Source organism: Symphalangus syndactylus, chromosome 9, assembly GCF_028878055.3.
Source record: "Symphalangus syndactylus isolate Jambi chromosome 9, NHGRI_mSymSyn1-v2.1_pri, whole genome shotgun sequence".
In the NCBI taxonomy this organism is placed as follows: Eukaryota; Metazoa; Chordata; class Mammalia; order Primates; family Hylobatidae; genus Symphalangus; species Symphalangus syndactylus.
This window is the reverse complement of record NC_072431.2, coordinates 108,984,475-109,000,205: the sequence shown is the minus strand read 5'-3', so window position 1 is coordinate 109,000,205 and position 15,731 is coordinate 108,984,475. Positions and strand designations below refer to the sequence as shown.

Genomic DNA, 15,731 nt, shown 5'->3' with positions numbered 1-15,731 from the left:
GATCTGTTTTCTTTCCCCTTTGTGGTATAAAACTTTATATTAAAGACAGGAGAGCATAATTAAGGGAGAACAGTTTTATTAGCATCACAGTGTCCATTTTTCCCTTTGCATCAAAGCATCCAGAATCTGGTGTCCTTTAGTCAGTTGGCAGGTTCAACCTGGAGGCCACTGGAGCTGCCGGCCCCCAAGTACATGAATGTGCAGATGATACACAGATTGTGCACCCAGCTTCCCATCGTTGATCACTGAAATTGAGCTTGGGGTTAGGGAGTCAGGATCATGGCAGAGGTCAAAGAATGAAGATCATATTGAGAAGTAGGAATGAGAATTCATAGGTGAGGGACCAAGGGCCAAGAGTCACTCACCAAGTCGGTATCCATCTCCCAGGCCCTCAGCCTTTGCTGTCTTCTTGGCCACAAGGAGTAGGTGTCCTAGAAGCTATAGGGAGAGCGGAGGGACATAGGTGGCTTCATTCACAGGGAGCAAGACCTCTAGCTGGGTCCAGGGGCTCCCTCCCAGCCAAACCTGGCCCTGTTCTTCCCACCTGCTGGTCGTCTTCTTCAGCCTGGCTAATCCGAGGAATGGGCTTCTTAGGAATGACCAGGAAGTGCACAGGAGCCTGAGGGGCCACATCACGGAACACAAGACACTGGGGGCAGTGACAGGCCAGAGGCCACGTTACTTCAACAGGCTGGATGGTATCTACAACATTCCTAAGGGGATAGGTCCTAAGAGCACCCCACCTGCTGGTCCTCATAGAGAATGTCAGCTGGGAGGCTCCTGTCCAGGATCCGCGAGAAGATGGTTGGGGCTGCTCCCCCAGGAGTTGCCTGCTGGGCCTTAGCCACTTCATTCCCATCAGTCACACCTGCAGCTCCTCGGACCTGAAGGTGGATCGACCATATTCAAAGGAGGGAGCTGGCAGAAGCTGGGCTCTGATAGTTGTTAATTTCATCCTTCTAATAACCTATTCATGGTTCCCACCCAGGAGGGAAGTTCCTGAATTTCAGAGCACCAGCAGCAAAGGGTAGGGCCAGAAGGTGCTGGATCTGGTTAGATAACAAGCAGCATTATTATCAGGATTCAGCAGTGCAATTGATTCCTGCTCATGTGTCTACGAAATATAGCACTGTTTAGGGAAAGGATCTAAAATGAGAGACTGGGGATTTTGGTCTCAGTTCCTACCTTACCATACCACTGAATTACCTCAGATAAATTCCTTCTCTCAGCTTCTAATACAAAATAAAGGGGTGGTTTCCATAATCTCTCACGATGGCTTGAATCTCTTTCCACTCTCACCTTGTTAGTACATTTCCACTTATTTCCGTTACTTGTTTTCTGATCTTTAAGCCTTGTCGCCTGTTTAAGTTTCAATGCAATCGCCCTGTATGACACTAGTCGACCCCTCATCTGGGTGTCACATGTGACTCTGTGAATTTTAACTCTTGTCCCTTGAATGAGTGGAGGTAAGAGTTCAGCTAAGTGACCTCAGCTCCCCTAGCCCTAGGGGACTGCGGGTAAGCGATTCTGAGAAGGCTGACGTCAGTACATCATGTTGGGGGAGAATGGGACGGAATGAATTCTCTGACCTCCGAGCCGCTCTGGCAAGTGCAGAAGAGAGGTTAACACTAGTGCTCATTAGGAGGCCAGAAGCCTGAGGAGGGCAGAGCACTGGCTCCAAGAAGAGAAAGCTCATTTCCTGCAGGGGGCACCGGGCCAGCTGGGCTGCAGGCAGTAGAAAGAAGGCGGCAGCCGCTGCAGTGACCCTGTCCCGACCTCGGCGCCCGGGCCTGCGCAGGGCGGGGATTAGCACTAGCTCGTCCTCTGGAGCCACCAGTCTGACCTCACCGCATAGCCCCTGAGCTTGTGCCTCGCAGGAGCAGAGACCACAGGCAGGAGCTCTGCGCGGCTGTGCGCGCCTTCGGGAGCCCTTGGCCCCGGATGGCTTCGGAGCCCGCAGGACCCCCTACTCGCTCCCGCGCCACTTCTCACCTGCCCCCCGCGCACCCCCGTGGCCGCCACGGCTCTGCGCGCCGCGCGCAACCTGGCGGCCAGCACCGCGGCTGCCGCCATCTTCCCTGAGCCGCGGGAACCTCTCACCCAGGTCAGCACTCGGCTCCGCGGCCGGCCGTGGGTGGGGAGTCCGGGCGCGGGGAAGCGGCGTAGTGACGGCCGGGCGAGCCCTGCTACCCCATTGGGGCGCGCCCCTGGGCACGATTCACCCCATTGCCTCTGCAGCCACTTTGGAGGAGGGATCTTTTCATCTCATTGGCTGCTTCTACCAACGCGAGGACAATTTTCCATTCCATTGGCTTCCTCTTCTAGTCCGTGTGAATGTTCTTTTCCCATTGGATCCCCTAACTAGTTTCGCTGTGAGAGAAACTTCCACTCCATTGGAAGGATTAATGGCGCCTGGAGGTGGGATTTTCTCCTAGTTGAATCTGATACACAACCCTAGCTTCTAGGTTGCGGCTCCCGAGTGGGTGGGGCTTTTCGTTCTTGGGTCATCCTCTTCAGGTCTGGTTCCTATTGGTGCGCGGGGAGGAAGGGGGCGGGGCTCCGTCACCTGCTGCAGAAAGGGCTGTTTTAGACCCTCTCACCGCTTTGGCCAGGAGGAGGGCGGGGCTCTGAGGGCATCCGGCGCTTATTGGCTCCAAGAACCACCCGGGGTGGGGCTAAAGGTGAACGGGGATGAGGTGTGTTTTTTGTTTGTTTTTGTTTGTTTGTTTTAACTGGCGGGGCTGATGCGCAGCATTTTCTTCACAAGGGCAGTTTCAGTCCCTTGAGCATTTTGGAGATTTTAATGTACTTATCTAAGGGAAATTCTTCCTTAGTTCTATGTTCTTGTTAACGCATTCACTCCATAGGTTAAAAATTCTGTGGTTTTTGCATTTGTTTTTTTTTGAGCAGGCGGAGATAGGAGTGTCCTATCTTTGCCGCACAACTATTATAATAAGCAAAGGAGTATGTATTCATTGTTCTTTTCTAATCGGAAAAGGTGTGTGATACAGTTAGCTCGGTGCCTGGCGTTTTCTTTTCTTTCTTTCTTTCTTTTTTTTTTTTTTTGAGACGGAGTCTCGCTCTGTCGCCCAGGCTGGAGTGCAGTGGCGCAATCTCGGCTCACTACAAGCTCTGCCTCCGGGGTTCACGCCATTATCCTGCCTCAGCCTCCCGAGTAGCTGGGACTACAGGCGCCCGCCACCACGCCCGGCTAATTTTTTGTATTTTTAGTAGAGACGGGGTTTCATCGTGTTAGCCAGGATGGTCTCCATCTCCTGACCTCGTGATCCTCCTGCCTTGGCCTCCCAAGGTGCTGGGATTACAGGTATGAGCCACCGCGCCCAGCCAGTGCCTGACGTTTTCAATAAGTCAGATTTGCACTGCTGGAATATATATTTTTGACATAAGAAACGTGGGGTCACAAAATACTAATATTCTCAGACACTAGGTAAATTTTAGTCTGATACCACATAGGACAAGTTACCACTGTTTCTTTGGTTTTTCTTTTTCTCTCTTTTTTTAAACACATGGCCTGATACATATAGGTGGTCAGTAATTGTTGAATGAATAACATTTGGCGTTTCCTGTCATTTTTTTCATAATATGTAATAATATGTATTGCATATGATACTAACCCATGTGTAATCAGTTTTTCATATTTTTACGGTCTATGTAAATATAATTTGTATTGGCCGCTTATTATTTCCTTCAATGAGTTTATCATAGTAATCCTAACTCTATTGTTGACTATTAGTTGAATTAGTTTTAGGTGAATGGTTATCATGGGGCGTATAACCACTGTCGGGGAACTCTGCTTCTAGAGATAGTACAATCTCTTTTGTATAGCTATATTATTGTTAGAAAATCCTTTCTCCTCTAAAGGGCAGACATTTGATTCTGTGATTTTCCCCAGGGATCCTAGCAGTCCAGATTGCATTCCTTCCCTTGAAGGAACAGATGGCCCCCCTAATTGTGAGGAAATGTAGAATGGCCTCTTCTCTGTAACCCAGAAGTTACAGTTCTCTGTGGTGCCTCTGGGACACTGGGAGACCCTAGAGTTGCCCTGGAGAAGGGCGAGAGATAAGTGGATCTGGGATCTAGGAAGAGGAAGGAAGCCAGTCTGGAGGGTAGGTGGATACAAAGCACTTTGAAATTAGTTATTTCTTTGGTTCTCATAGAAAGCAGGCAACACAGAGGTTATTCCTGTTTTACAGGTCCAGAAACTCAGCCTAAAGAGGGACAGTGACTTGCCTGGGGCCACAGAGCCCATTAGTGTTAGAATCTCCTAATCCCATAAGAACCTATGGACTTCCTAGTCACTTCCCACATTCACTGATTTTGATCGTTGGCCCACAGTCTTTTCTACTTCAAGCACTTATCACCTTCACTTGCCCTCATCTGAAAGATGTTATGCTCTGCAGCCTCTGAACACTGTCTCTTGTACTCCAACCCCTGCCCCTACGTCTGCTACTGTACCTCATTAGAGACTTCTCTTCCTTTGACTGCTCCCTTTTTCAATCTGTCATTTGCCTCCTGGCATCACTTTCTTTCCCTATTGGTACTGTATGCTCCCTTCACATCCTCATGCCTTCTTTTGCTTAGTTTTCCTGATCTTCCTCCCTGACACCCTCACATCATCAACCCATTAAATATTTGGCTTCTATGCTTCTCTAACTAGGTTCTCACTTCCAACCGTGCCCGAATCCTGAACTACCCACTGATCAGGTTTTTCTCCAGTTCCCTATATTAGCCTTCCCAAACCTTCCCCTTCCTCTTCTTGTCTCCTGCTCCCTACTTTTATCCCTCTCCCACTGGACCCCAGCCATTGGCCTTATCTCCTACTTCACAGGGCATATAGAAGCCATCAGAGGGGAACTTCCACAGGTTCTTGTTCCCTGAAACTCTAGGAAGGCTCCATCCTCTTCCTTCCTCTTGTTCATAGGAAGTGGTGTTTCTCCTGTCCAGAGCAAATCCCTTCACCTCCACTTTGACCTCATCCCTTGCCTCCATATCTGGGATCTTGTCTCACCAGGCATCTCTTCTCTCTCTTCTGGGTCCTTCAAGGTCCTTTAGTCTACTGGCCTCTTTCTCTTTTCCTTCCTACAAAAGTGCTTCCTTGACTCCACAACTCCCTCTGGATCTTGTCTGACTTTTCTTTTGTACTTTATATCCAAGCTTCTTTAAGAGACTCCTTGAAACTCACTGCTGTTTGACTCCTGCCTCCACTGCACCAGTGTGAAACTGCACTCTCCGATGTTCCCAAATATCTTCTAATTGCAAAACCCAATGGACACTTTTCAGTCTTTATCTTATTGGTGCCCCAACTGCATCTAACATCACTTCCCACTCTATCCTTCTTGAAACTTCCTCCCTTCCTGGCTTCCTTGAAGCCACTTGCCTTCAAGCAGGCAGCTTGAATGTGGGTGTGATGGAGGCAGATGGCCAGATCCAGGCTTTCTCCTGTGCCTAATAGGTGTCAACTCTAAGTTATTAGGCAGTCTCTCCCTGGGCTGGGATCTATCTGCCCCATATAGAGCCAAGTCAGGTTCCAGTGACTCCTCTTTTATTGCTGATCTGGGCCAGACTCACAAAGGCCTGTGCCAGTTGCTGACAGTGTCTGTCCCTGGAGGAGGGAAGAGCAGAGGTGGAAGGGTCAGGTATGGGGGTTAGAAGGGAGGCCAGGCTGGAGACTGCGTGAGCCAGGGAGCCCTGGGGGACTAGGGTGGGAGTTGGGAAGGCCAGAGGGCCCCTGTATCTGCAGGGCCTCGAAGTCAGAGTTGCTGAGGATGGCTTCTCGGAGCACAGGCATCTCTGCAAAAGGTGCATAGTCTGCTCTTGGGGGTGAAAACCAGCGCAGATGTGGAATGCAGGTAGGTGGGTGGTGGGGAGGTGGGCTGAGGGAATGCGCTAGTCCTGGAGGGGATGGTTGAGGATGGGAGTGCCTTCCTGCCTGGCCTTCTGACTACAGACCCTGGAATGGCCCCCTGTCCCAGGTTTCTGCCTCACCGTGAGGCCTCCCTCCTCGTCGCCGGGTCTTCTGGGTCTCAAAGAAAGTCTCGTGTTCCTCCCAGCGCCGGTCACAGGCCGCACAGAGGAAATTAGACTCAAAGCAGCCGCAGCAACAGCCTGGGGCAAAAGTGCAGCCAAGAAGAGTTTAGGAAATGGTGGTATCCCCAGGAGCTGACCACATTGTCATCTCTTCCTCAGTGACCGCATGCCCAAGGCTCTCATACCCGCTCCCCATCATTATCCCCAGACTACATCCTATCCTCACCTACCCTGCTCCCAGTACGCCTCTTGCCCTAGAAGTTACCATGATGCCTGCAGGGATGGGGCCCAGTGGCTGCATGTTCTTCGTGGCTGTGTTTGCAGCGACATTGGGCCCTCCAGGTCTTGGGGTCAAAGGTGGCCTGTCTCTTGAGCCAGAACTCACCCACCTCCTCTGGGCGTGATGGGATAAAGCAGAACATGAAGCAGCGGCACTGGCTTACCTTGCAGGGCACCGATATGTCTGTGGGATTGGGGATGGATGGTAGGGTTAATCTGATAGGACCTGCCTTCTCATGCCAACCCCATCCTCCATCCCCACCACCCCCTAAAAAGCAGACATGCTTTTTTTTTTTTTTTTTGAGATGGAGTTTTGCTCTGTCGTCCAGGCTGGAGTGCAGTGGCATGATCTCAGTTCACTGCAACTTCCGCCTCCCGGCTTCAAGTGACTCTCCTGCCTCAGCCTCCTGAGTAGCTGGGACTACAGGCACGTGCCACCATGCCCGACTAATTTTTTTGTATTTATTTATTTTTTTAGTAGAGACGGGGTTTCACTGTGTTAGCCAGGATGGTCTCGATCTCCTGACCTTTGATCCACCCACCTCCGCCTCCCAAAGTGCTGGGATTACAGGGGTGAGCCAGCACGCCTGGCCACATGCTCTCTCTCATACTTCCCAAGACATGACAGAGTACAGTTATTCCTCCACACTCGAGAGGGGCTGGTCAGTTCTCCCCTACCTGAGATGAGCCGGTGCTCTCTCAACAAGTGTCCACAAAAGCATCTGGACTCATCCCCAATCCGGAAACAGTCCCATAGGTAATGGGGGCAGCGCCAGCCAATGTAGAGACCTAGGTGTGCAGGATTAAAAAGGAAAAGTGAGAAGTAAAAAAATTCTAAGCTCCCCTGAAGTGTTCTTACCTATCCCTTGATGGAGGTGAGGGGGTGGGGGGAACTTACCTCTCCCCACCCCCAGGTATCTTTATCTCCACCGGGAAGTCCTCACCTCTACCCCTTAGATTTTCTTTTTCCTCAGGGTTTTCTCATTACCCCACAAGTGTCTTCAGTTCTCTTCCTACCCAGGATCCACTCCATCTCTGTCAGCCTGCCAGAGATGACTCAAGAGAGTCTTTGGTTTCTGAGCAGGAAGATTATAGATGAAATTTTGTTTGAAGATGAACATGAATCTCACTGAGTTCTCCGTGACCATGGGGATTCTCATCTCCTCTCCTCATCCCACTAAAGCCCAACTTTGATTTGTTTTCTTGAAGTGTCTAAGGTGAAGGAAAGGGAAGATGATTGGCCAGATGTACAGACCATGGGATTGGCTCCTAAGGAGCGTAGTTATTGAAGGTCCTGAAGAGGAGGAGGAGGTTGGATAGCTCTGGTGCTGGAAGGTAGGAGGAGGGCTTCCTCTCACGTCTCCGGGTTGGTACCTTAATACCTCCCTCTGTGTTCATGGTGCTATTGTACCAATGCTCTCTCAGGAGGCTGAGGCAGGAGAGTCACTTGAAGCCGGGAGGCGGAAGTTGCAGTGAACTGAGATCATGCCACTGCACTCCAGCCTGGACGACAGAGCAAAACTCCATCTCAAAAGGGCTGCCAAAGGTTCTTCAAGGGTCAGGAGAAAGGGGTAGGTAGCAGTCATGAGCGGTGAAGACCAAAAATTATACATTGTGAAGCTAAGCAAGGAGGCTTGGAAAGGAAAGTGAGGCTAAGAAGTGTCCCTGAGAGTAGGCACCAGCAAGAGGTCACAACCCTCGAGAGCTGGTGTTCACCAGTGAGGTCTGAATCCCTGGCTTCGTGACCAGTCTTGAGGTGAGGGTGGTGCTGTGCAACTGAGGGAGGATAACCAGATGGCACCTCCAATTCAGATTTTCTCATTCTCCATGAGAGCTGAGAGTACCCCAACTTCTAGCCAAGAATCCTGTATGAGGCCCCATGGAGTGGGACCTCCAGGTGTAGGATTCTTAGTCCCAATTAAAGGCTCAACTGAAATGTCACCTCCACCAAAAAGGGGTCCCTGACTTCCCCTGTCTGTCTGGGCCCCTCCTATTGCCATCCATAGCTCCTTGTGCTACTTCTGTCGCAGTACAGTGCATTATAATAGACCATTCCCTTGTATTCCTATTAGTCCATGAGTTCTTCAAGGGAGCTGTCTTTTCACCCACATCTCTCATCCTAGCACAAGGCCTGGCACAAAATGGTTGCTGAGAGAACGTAGATTGCCTGATTAGACAAATGAGCTCATTCCTTCAAGAGGAAGAGAGAGCCAGTATTCAGGCATAACCCTGAGGTTCCATAACATGAATAAGGAGAGTGGCATCATCTGGTCTTTGACTGTGGTCAGGGCCACAATTCACAATTCTGTGCCTCAGATTAAGTTTTCTTGTCTTACCCATAGTCTGTCAGGATCTAAAGCCTGTCTAGATGTGGCTTTTGGCTTTGCTGCTTCTGTCTTGATGCTGATTGCCTGTAGTGCCAGCGCCCTCTTACACTGGGGAGGCTTTGTTGAGAGAGCAGGGTATAGGCAGTCACAATGCAGGTGGGCCGGAGCCAGGATTCCACTAGAGGAGTTCTGAATTCTGTCTGGAGTAGCAGGATACATTAAAAAAGCAGGAGGTGAGGCCCGTAGATCAAGGCCTGCTCGGAGGGCCGTGGGGGAGTCAAGTCCAAGCACTAGTGTAGGAATCAGTGCCCAGCATTCAGATGAAGAAGACTGGAGTTTGAACAGGGAGACTGGCAACTATACTTCGGATTCTGTGACAAGTTTAGTGCTCTTAAAGTGGGACAATTGGAAGGTGGCTGTGGATTCCAGTGGGACCCTCTACTCTCTGTCCTGATTCCAAACTCCCTTCCTGTTGTGGGTGGATGAGGCCTGGCAGGGGAGGAGACATTATTTGGGATGCCATTTTGATTCTGTCTAACGCAGTCCAGTTCCACAATTACATAATCACATTTGCATGATGACATCTCTTTATGCATAGTATGTCTCCATAAAACACACAGCTGTCTTTACAGGAACAATGTCTCCAGCCTAGCCCTCTCTCCTGAGCTTCAGACCCATATAGCCAGCTGTCTACTAGACTCTTGGGCCAGCACGTTTCATAAGCACTTCAAATGTCTTATGCCCAATTATTCCCTCCAAACCTGGCTCTCATCCTTTGTCCTCTGTTCATCCAACACATGCCTACCAAGCATCTACCCTTTCCTAGGCATTCAGTTAATGGCACCATCATCTTACCACTTACTTATGCCAAAAACTTAGGTGGCATTCCAGGCATTTCCCTCTCTCTTATCCTATACATCCACTGTTCCAATGGTCAGTTTCGCTTTGTTAGCTTTTCTTTTCTTTTCCTTTCTTTTCTCTTCTCTTCTCTTTTCTTTTTTCTTTTCTTTCTTTTTTGACAGAGTCTCGCTCTGTTGCCTAGGCTGGAGTGCAGTGGTGCAACCTCGGCTCACTGCAACCTCCGCCTCCTGGGTTCAAGCAATTCTCCTGCCTCAGCCTCCCAAGTAGCTGGGGTTACAGGTGCCCGCCACCACACCTGGCTAATTTTTTGTATTTTTAGTAGAGATCCTTTCTCCGGTCTATCCTATTGCCAGAGTGATCTTGCAGAAACAGAAATCCATTCATGTTATTGTCCTACTTAAAACCTTCTAGTGACTCTCAGTTGCCCTCGGGATATAATTCTAGCTTTTAGCTTGGCACAGAAATTCCTGCACAATTCTGCCCTTCTAGAGCAGAGCTGGCTCTTCTCCCCACCACTCTATGCATCAGGCATAGTGCATTGCTGTAGATTCCTGCTGTGCCTTGCCCTGTCATGTCTCATCTTACAGCACTCTTTACTTGGCCACCTCTTCTTACTCATCTTACAGATATCAGCTGAGAAGTCATTCCTTCCAAGGCTTATTATTCCTCAAGCACTCCAGATAAGATGCCCCTTTTTTTTTTCTGCTCATGCAGCAGTCTAGGATAACCTTGATTATAGCAATTATTAGAGTGAATTATAATTGTCCTTGTACTTATTGGTATCTCTCATTAGAGTGCGAAGTATTTTGTCTTTGAACCCCCACCAGCATTACCACTTCCATAGCTAGCTCAATGCCTGGCACATAGTTGGTGCTCAATAAATGTTTGTTGAATGAATAAAAACAAAGGTTACACCTGATATTTCTGTACACATCACATATACTGTTATGGACTACCCAGGATTCAACATCCCCACTGTTAGGAGGGGACTTCAAATATAATTGTTCAGGGTTGAATGACACGAATTTCTTTATAAAACTTCCTGTTTAAACAGGAAGATGAAGAAGTTCAATTTGAAGAAGAAAAAGAAATACAGTGGCCTTGAGGAGTGGGGAGTAGACAGGAGGTTCTGAGAAGGGGAATAAAAGGACTGAACACATCCTGCATTTTTTTTTTTGAGACATTCTGTCACCCAGGCTGGAATATACTGGCACAATCACGGCTCACTGCAGCCTTGACCTCCTGGGCTCAAGTAATCTGCCCACCTCAGCCTACTAAGTAGCTGGGGCTACAGGTGTGCACCACTATGTCTGGATTATTTTATTTTATTTTTGTAGAGATAGGGTCTCACTGTCTTGTCCTGGCTGGTCTCTAACTCCTGGGCAATTAAGTGATCCTCCTGCCTCAGCCTCCCAAAGTTTTGGGATTACAGATGTGAGCCACCTTGCCAGCCAGAATTTGCAAGAAAATAAGAGTAACCGAATGTTAATATAAGCAAACAAAGTTGGCGGTGGGGTGGGAGGGCAAAGGTGGGGAGGTGGAGGTCCCTGCATGGGAAAGGGGAAAGTAAATTTCATGGAGGACGGATAAGCATTTAGAATTACCTGGCTGTCTTTATGTTTTAGGCGTGTCATCATAGCTCTATTCCCATCATAAAGGGAAAGGAAATATGAAGGACCAAAATAAATGTCATAACATCTATTGAATTCAGTCTAGAAAGACCAGAATCCTTATAGCAGGTCAGGGTGGCCCTCTTACTGAAGGTAATCCCTATAGATATGAATTTCCATAACACAGGTAGACATGCTCATGCACAGGATGGCATGTTTTTACAAGTTCATCTGTGCGCAGCATGCCACTAACAGGACTGTCAAGGCTGAGGCTTGGAATCAGCAGGGCCAGAGGACACAGGTCTCCTCTTTGGTAACAGAACTCAAAGCTTTTGGGTACTCAGCATGGGCCTAGTATGCAGGGGTGACAGCCTTTTAATGGAGTTCCACCAAAGGGACTAAGGTCTTTATCATGTCAGAACAGCAAGTCTCCTGGGGACTGTCCAGGGTCCTGGGCCATCTCTGCTTTAGGGTCTGTAGGCTCTCTGGGCCCTATATCTGGGGTGGGCCATGATCCTTCTGTTTTTAATAATTTTAGTTCAGCTACCTGTCTCTACCTGGGCTTTATATGAATCTCCCCACTTTTTGTCTACATCCACCCTTGTATTCCTTGGCCCACTTGCCTGCTCCTTTTCCAGGCAGGTGGTATAGCCATTTCCAAAAGGGGAAGCTATCTGCTGAATGTTCAGGTTCCCAGATCTTTTGGATTAGAGGATGCCCACGGGCCTGTCACAGGCCTCTGAAAGGCCACATGGGCTTACCTGTCTGGATGGCATTCAGGGCTGCATCCTTCTCCCACTGGAAAAGATTGTTCACCTGAGCACCAAACCCCTCTCTATGCATTGCCTTAGCCACTTCCACCAGCTCTGTCTGCTTAGCAGGGAACACTGGGTGGGCTGTGTTACCTAGGATGGGAGGGGATGAGTAACCAGGGGGAAGTGAGAAGGCCCTCAAACTGAGAGAAGGGGCCATGTCCAAGAGTAACCCAGTCTCCTCCTCCTGGGGCAAGTCAAGGACAGTGAATAGTAGTGAGAACAGGACAGGGGAGAGGACAGGTGCAATTACAGCTAACTCCTTTCTTCTTCTTCTTGCCTAGTTGGTGTCCAGGTTGGGCTGTGTGAGCAGTGCTGTCACTGGCATCTACTCCATTTTCAACCTCTCCTGCTTCTTCCTCCTGCTTTTTGGATGTGTCCACTTGGACCTGGGCTGAAGGGCCTGAAAAAGAGTGTTCTGGAAGGCTCTCAGATTCAGAGAGATGGGTAGACCTCCTTGTCCATGGGACCTCATTGGAAGAAGACTCAGAGGGGAGGTCTTCCTTCAGAGTATCAGAAGAAGACAGAGAGACATAGTCTCGTGATTGGGGAGGAAGAGTAAGGTGTTTCTCTGGCACCACTGAGGTGGGACTATACAATGAAGCCTCATAGGTAGGGGTCTCTGAAGGAGTATCAGAGATGGAAGGCTCCTGACGGGTTTCAGGGGAATGGGCCTCTAAGGGGATCTGGGAAGGGGATGGCACCAAAGGGGATGCAGAGGTATGGGGCTCTAAGGGGGTCTCAGAGGTGGAAGGCTCCAAGAAGCTTTCAGAGATATGGTTCTCCTGTAAGTCCTCAGCAGAGGGGTCCTTTGAAGGGGGGTGCTCCTCTGCATCCATGGTGGTATGAGGCTCTTCTATGATCTCATGTGCTTCCATCTAGTGGTAGAACAGGGTACAGGCTTCATTAGGTTGGAAATAGAGGGCCTGCAAGTCAGGGCAGAGCCCAGGGTTCGCAGTGCATTATGGAATTTGGATAAGGTTATCAGTACAGCTGAGATGTAAGAGGAAAACAACATGAACTCTGGGTCCTAGAGTGTGATGCCAAGAGGTTCACCCATGTGTCCAGACCTCATATGGCATGCTGCTGTGGCTTGTTAGGGAGCTGGAACTTAAAGATTGAAAGACTGAAGTAGTTAGAATCCCATCAGTAGATGGTAGCAGAGAACCATGTCCCAGTAGGGAGTCTGAACACCACCATTTGGCCAGTCCAAGAGCAGGGTCCTTGGCATATCTTAAAACCCTGGAGGTCAGACCATGGAGTTCTAGAGACTGGCAATACCAAGCCAAAGTTGGGGTTGGCTCCTGAGAGTGCAGGGGAATGCTATGTCACATAAGGCAAGACACTGCATGCAGCCTGGTTTTGTCTAGGCACCACACACATCCTCCTCCCTTAATGATGTCATTCATGTTCAAAGCTCCAACTACTTCCAGTTGTGTACCCATGACTCCTAAATTCATATTTCTAGCTCAGACCTTTTTCAACCTCTGTACTTCACACTTATACCCACCTGCCTGCTGGCCTTCTCTTCTCTTTTTGTGATGGAGTCTCGCTCTGTTGCCCAGACTGGAGTGCAGTGGCGCAATCTCGGTTCACTGCAACCTCCGCCTCATGGGTTCAAGTGATTCTCCTGCTCAGCCTCCCGAGTAGCTGGAATTACAGGCGTATGCCACCATGCCCGGCTAATTTTTGTATTTTTAGTAGAGACGGGGTTTCACCATGTTGGTCAGGCTGGTCTTGAACTCCTGACCTCAGGTGATCTGCCCCGCTTGGCCTCCCAAAGTGCTGAGATTACAGGAGTGAGCCACCGTGCTTGGCCCCTGCTGGTCATTTCTAACTGAGTGTTTCCACAGGCAGCAAAACTGAACTTTGGGAATTATCCTAGTCTTCTCCCTTTCCCCTAGACTCCCTCTTCAAATAGGCACCAATAACTCTATTTCCTATCTTCTAAATATTCCCCAAATGCATTCTCTCCCTTCCAATTTTATTCAAGTTCTCATCATCTTCAGCCTTTGTGTAATAACTTTGCCCCTCTACTTCCATCCACAGCATTTTAATCCATTCACCCATTCTTTCATGGATTTATGTAACTTATACTTTTACAAAGAGCCTAATCTGATGCTTTTACTGAGCTGCTGTGCTAAGCTCTAGATTGAGTTGAGTCTGGGAGAGAGATGGATTAACCAACAATGGCAATACAAATAAATTGATGTTGTTCTGGGGTGAGTCTAGGATACTGTGGGGAGAGGGATATACCTAATTTATCCCACAAAGATGTAGTCCTCTTTCCTGACCCAATCAGGATCTTTCTAAAGTGCAAATCCAACACTGGCACTTTGTGGCTTAAAAACATTCCATGACTCAGTCTAAAGGAATAAGTCCAAATTTCTTGGCCCCGGCATTCAAGGCCTGTCATCATTTTCAACACAGCCTGAGGATTCCTGCCTTAACTTTCTGTGCTCCCTACTTTCCCCCCATGTTCCAGAGACACTAGATATATCACTCCTTAAACTCATCAGAGCCTTTTTGAAGGGGACGTTTAGGAAGGGAATTAGGGGCAGAGGTAGGATTACAGGGAGGAAGATGACCAGAGCCAACTAGAGAGAAAAGGGGCCTAAGGGTGGAGAACCAGAGGATGGGAGGTGAGGAAGGGGAAAGAGAAGGGAGGGAGGAAATTGGGTGGAGGAGGAGAGTAAGGATGAAAGGTACAGAATGTGGGCCAGGCATGGGTGGCTCATGCCAGTAATCCCAGAATTTGGGAGGCCAAGGTGGGTGGATCACTTGAGGTCAGGAGTTCGAGACCAGCCTGGCCAACATAGTGAAACCCAGTGTCTACTAAAAATACAAAAATTAGCTGGGCATGGTGGCAGGTGCCTGTAGTCCCAGCTACTGGGGAGGCTGAAGCAAACAAATCACTTGAACCTGGGAGGTGGAGGTTGCAGTGAGCCCAGATCACACCACTGCACTCCAGCCTGGGGGACAGAGAGAGACTCTGTCTCAAACAACAACAACAACAACAAGTACAGAATGTGAAGGGACTGAGGGGTGGGAGAAAGACAGAGGTCTTGGGGGAAGAGGGGAAGGGCCGTTGGAGAAACTACCTACCTCTGGGCTTTGGCTTGGTTGTTACAAGTCCTTAGGTCAAGACCTTGACTTAGGATGGCAGTGGGAGGTGTTGATCCTCAGGGAGGAAAGGCTCTTGGTTGTGGATGTGCCCCAGCTGCAGGCGCTGAGTGTTGAAATGCCTTGCCTGAAAGTCTGCTATCTGGGGAGGGGAGTTGGACATCTGCAGAACTTCGCAAAGGAGCTCTGGCATGACCTGGGGAAGTGGGTAGGGACAAGGGGTCTAGGGCAGATGAGGGAGGGTCTTGACTGAAGCCTACGGAACCTGGGCCAGGAGAGTAGGCGCCGGTCACCAGGGCAACCGGAACGCCTAGTAGTCTCCGTGGCAACGGCGGTCTGGTCACCTCCCCGGTGGGTGAGGTCTCCTGAGGGGCTTGCATTGGGCCTCGAGGGGGCGAGCCCAGAGGGTTTACTTCTGAAAAGTGGGGTGTGTGTTGCGGGATCTCTGTGAGTGTCTAGGTAGGATCTGCGGAGATCTGTGCATACATCCGGGGGAGTCTGGGATTGTGAGGATAGGGCTCCTTTGAGACATCTGTGGGGCGGTCGTTGGGGGCTGTGAGGATCTGAGGGGACCTCGGGCTCTGTGCTTGGGGTGAGAAAGGCAGGGTCTCGGGTAGCTGGGGCGGGGGCGGAGTCTGTGTGTCCTCGAAGCCCAGCAGGACTAAGTTGGG

General features: G+C 49.6%; 2 protein-coding genes across 5 annotated transcripts; both read right to left on the bottom strand.

The window, feature by feature from the left end:
• Window positions 1-59: 59 nt before the first annotated feature.
• On the bottom strand, window positions 60-2,476 carry HINT2 (histidine triad nucleotide binding protein 2). The gene is made up of 5 exons (XM_055293783.2): window positions 1,993-2,476; window positions 744-884; window positions 545-649; window positions 366-438; window positions 60-245 (listed from the first exon to the last, which is right to left on the bottom strand). The coding sequence occupies exons 1-5, from the start codon at window positions 2,071-2,073 to the stop codon at window positions 154-156; spliced, it is 492 nt and encodes a 163-aa protein (XP_055149758.1). The 5' UTR covers window positions 2,074-2,476; the 3' UTR covers window positions 60-153.
• On the bottom strand, window positions 769-15,715 carry FAM221B (family with sequence similarity 221 member B). Of its 4 annotated transcripts, XM_055293775.2 has the most exons (9): window positions 15,043-15,715; window positions 13,448-13,619; window positions 12,218-12,815; window positions 11,887-12,030; window positions 7,006-7,116; window positions 6,314-6,511; window positions 6,007-6,126; window positions 5,030-5,623; window positions 769-884 (listed from the first exon to the last, which is right to left on the bottom strand). In XM_055293775.2, exons 3-8 carry the CDS (start codon window positions 12,813-12,815, stop codon window positions 5,586-5,588), a joined length of 1,209 nt encoding a protein of 402 aa, XP_055149750.1. In that variant the 5' UTR covers window positions 13,448-13,619; window positions 15,043-15,715; the 3' UTR covers window positions 769-884; window positions 5,030-5,585. The 4 variants fall into 4 exon arrangements, with proteins under 4 accessions (XP_055149750.1, XP_063465843.1, XP_063465844.1 ...); XM_063609773.1 differs by lacking the exons at window positions 769-884; window positions 5,030-5,623; window positions 6,007-6,126 and adding exons at window positions 7,272-7,539; window positions 8,664-8,854 and having other exon boundaries at window positions 6,491-6,511; window positions 12,191-12,815; window positions 15,043-15,712; XM_063609774.1 differs by lacking the exons at window positions 769-884; window positions 5,030-5,623; window positions 6,007-6,126; window positions 6,314-6,511 and adding exons at window positions 7,316-7,539; window positions 8,664-8,854 and having other exon boundaries at window positions 7,016-7,116; window positions 12,191-12,815; window positions 15,043-15,712.
• Window positions 15,716-15,731: the final 16 nt, after the last annotated feature.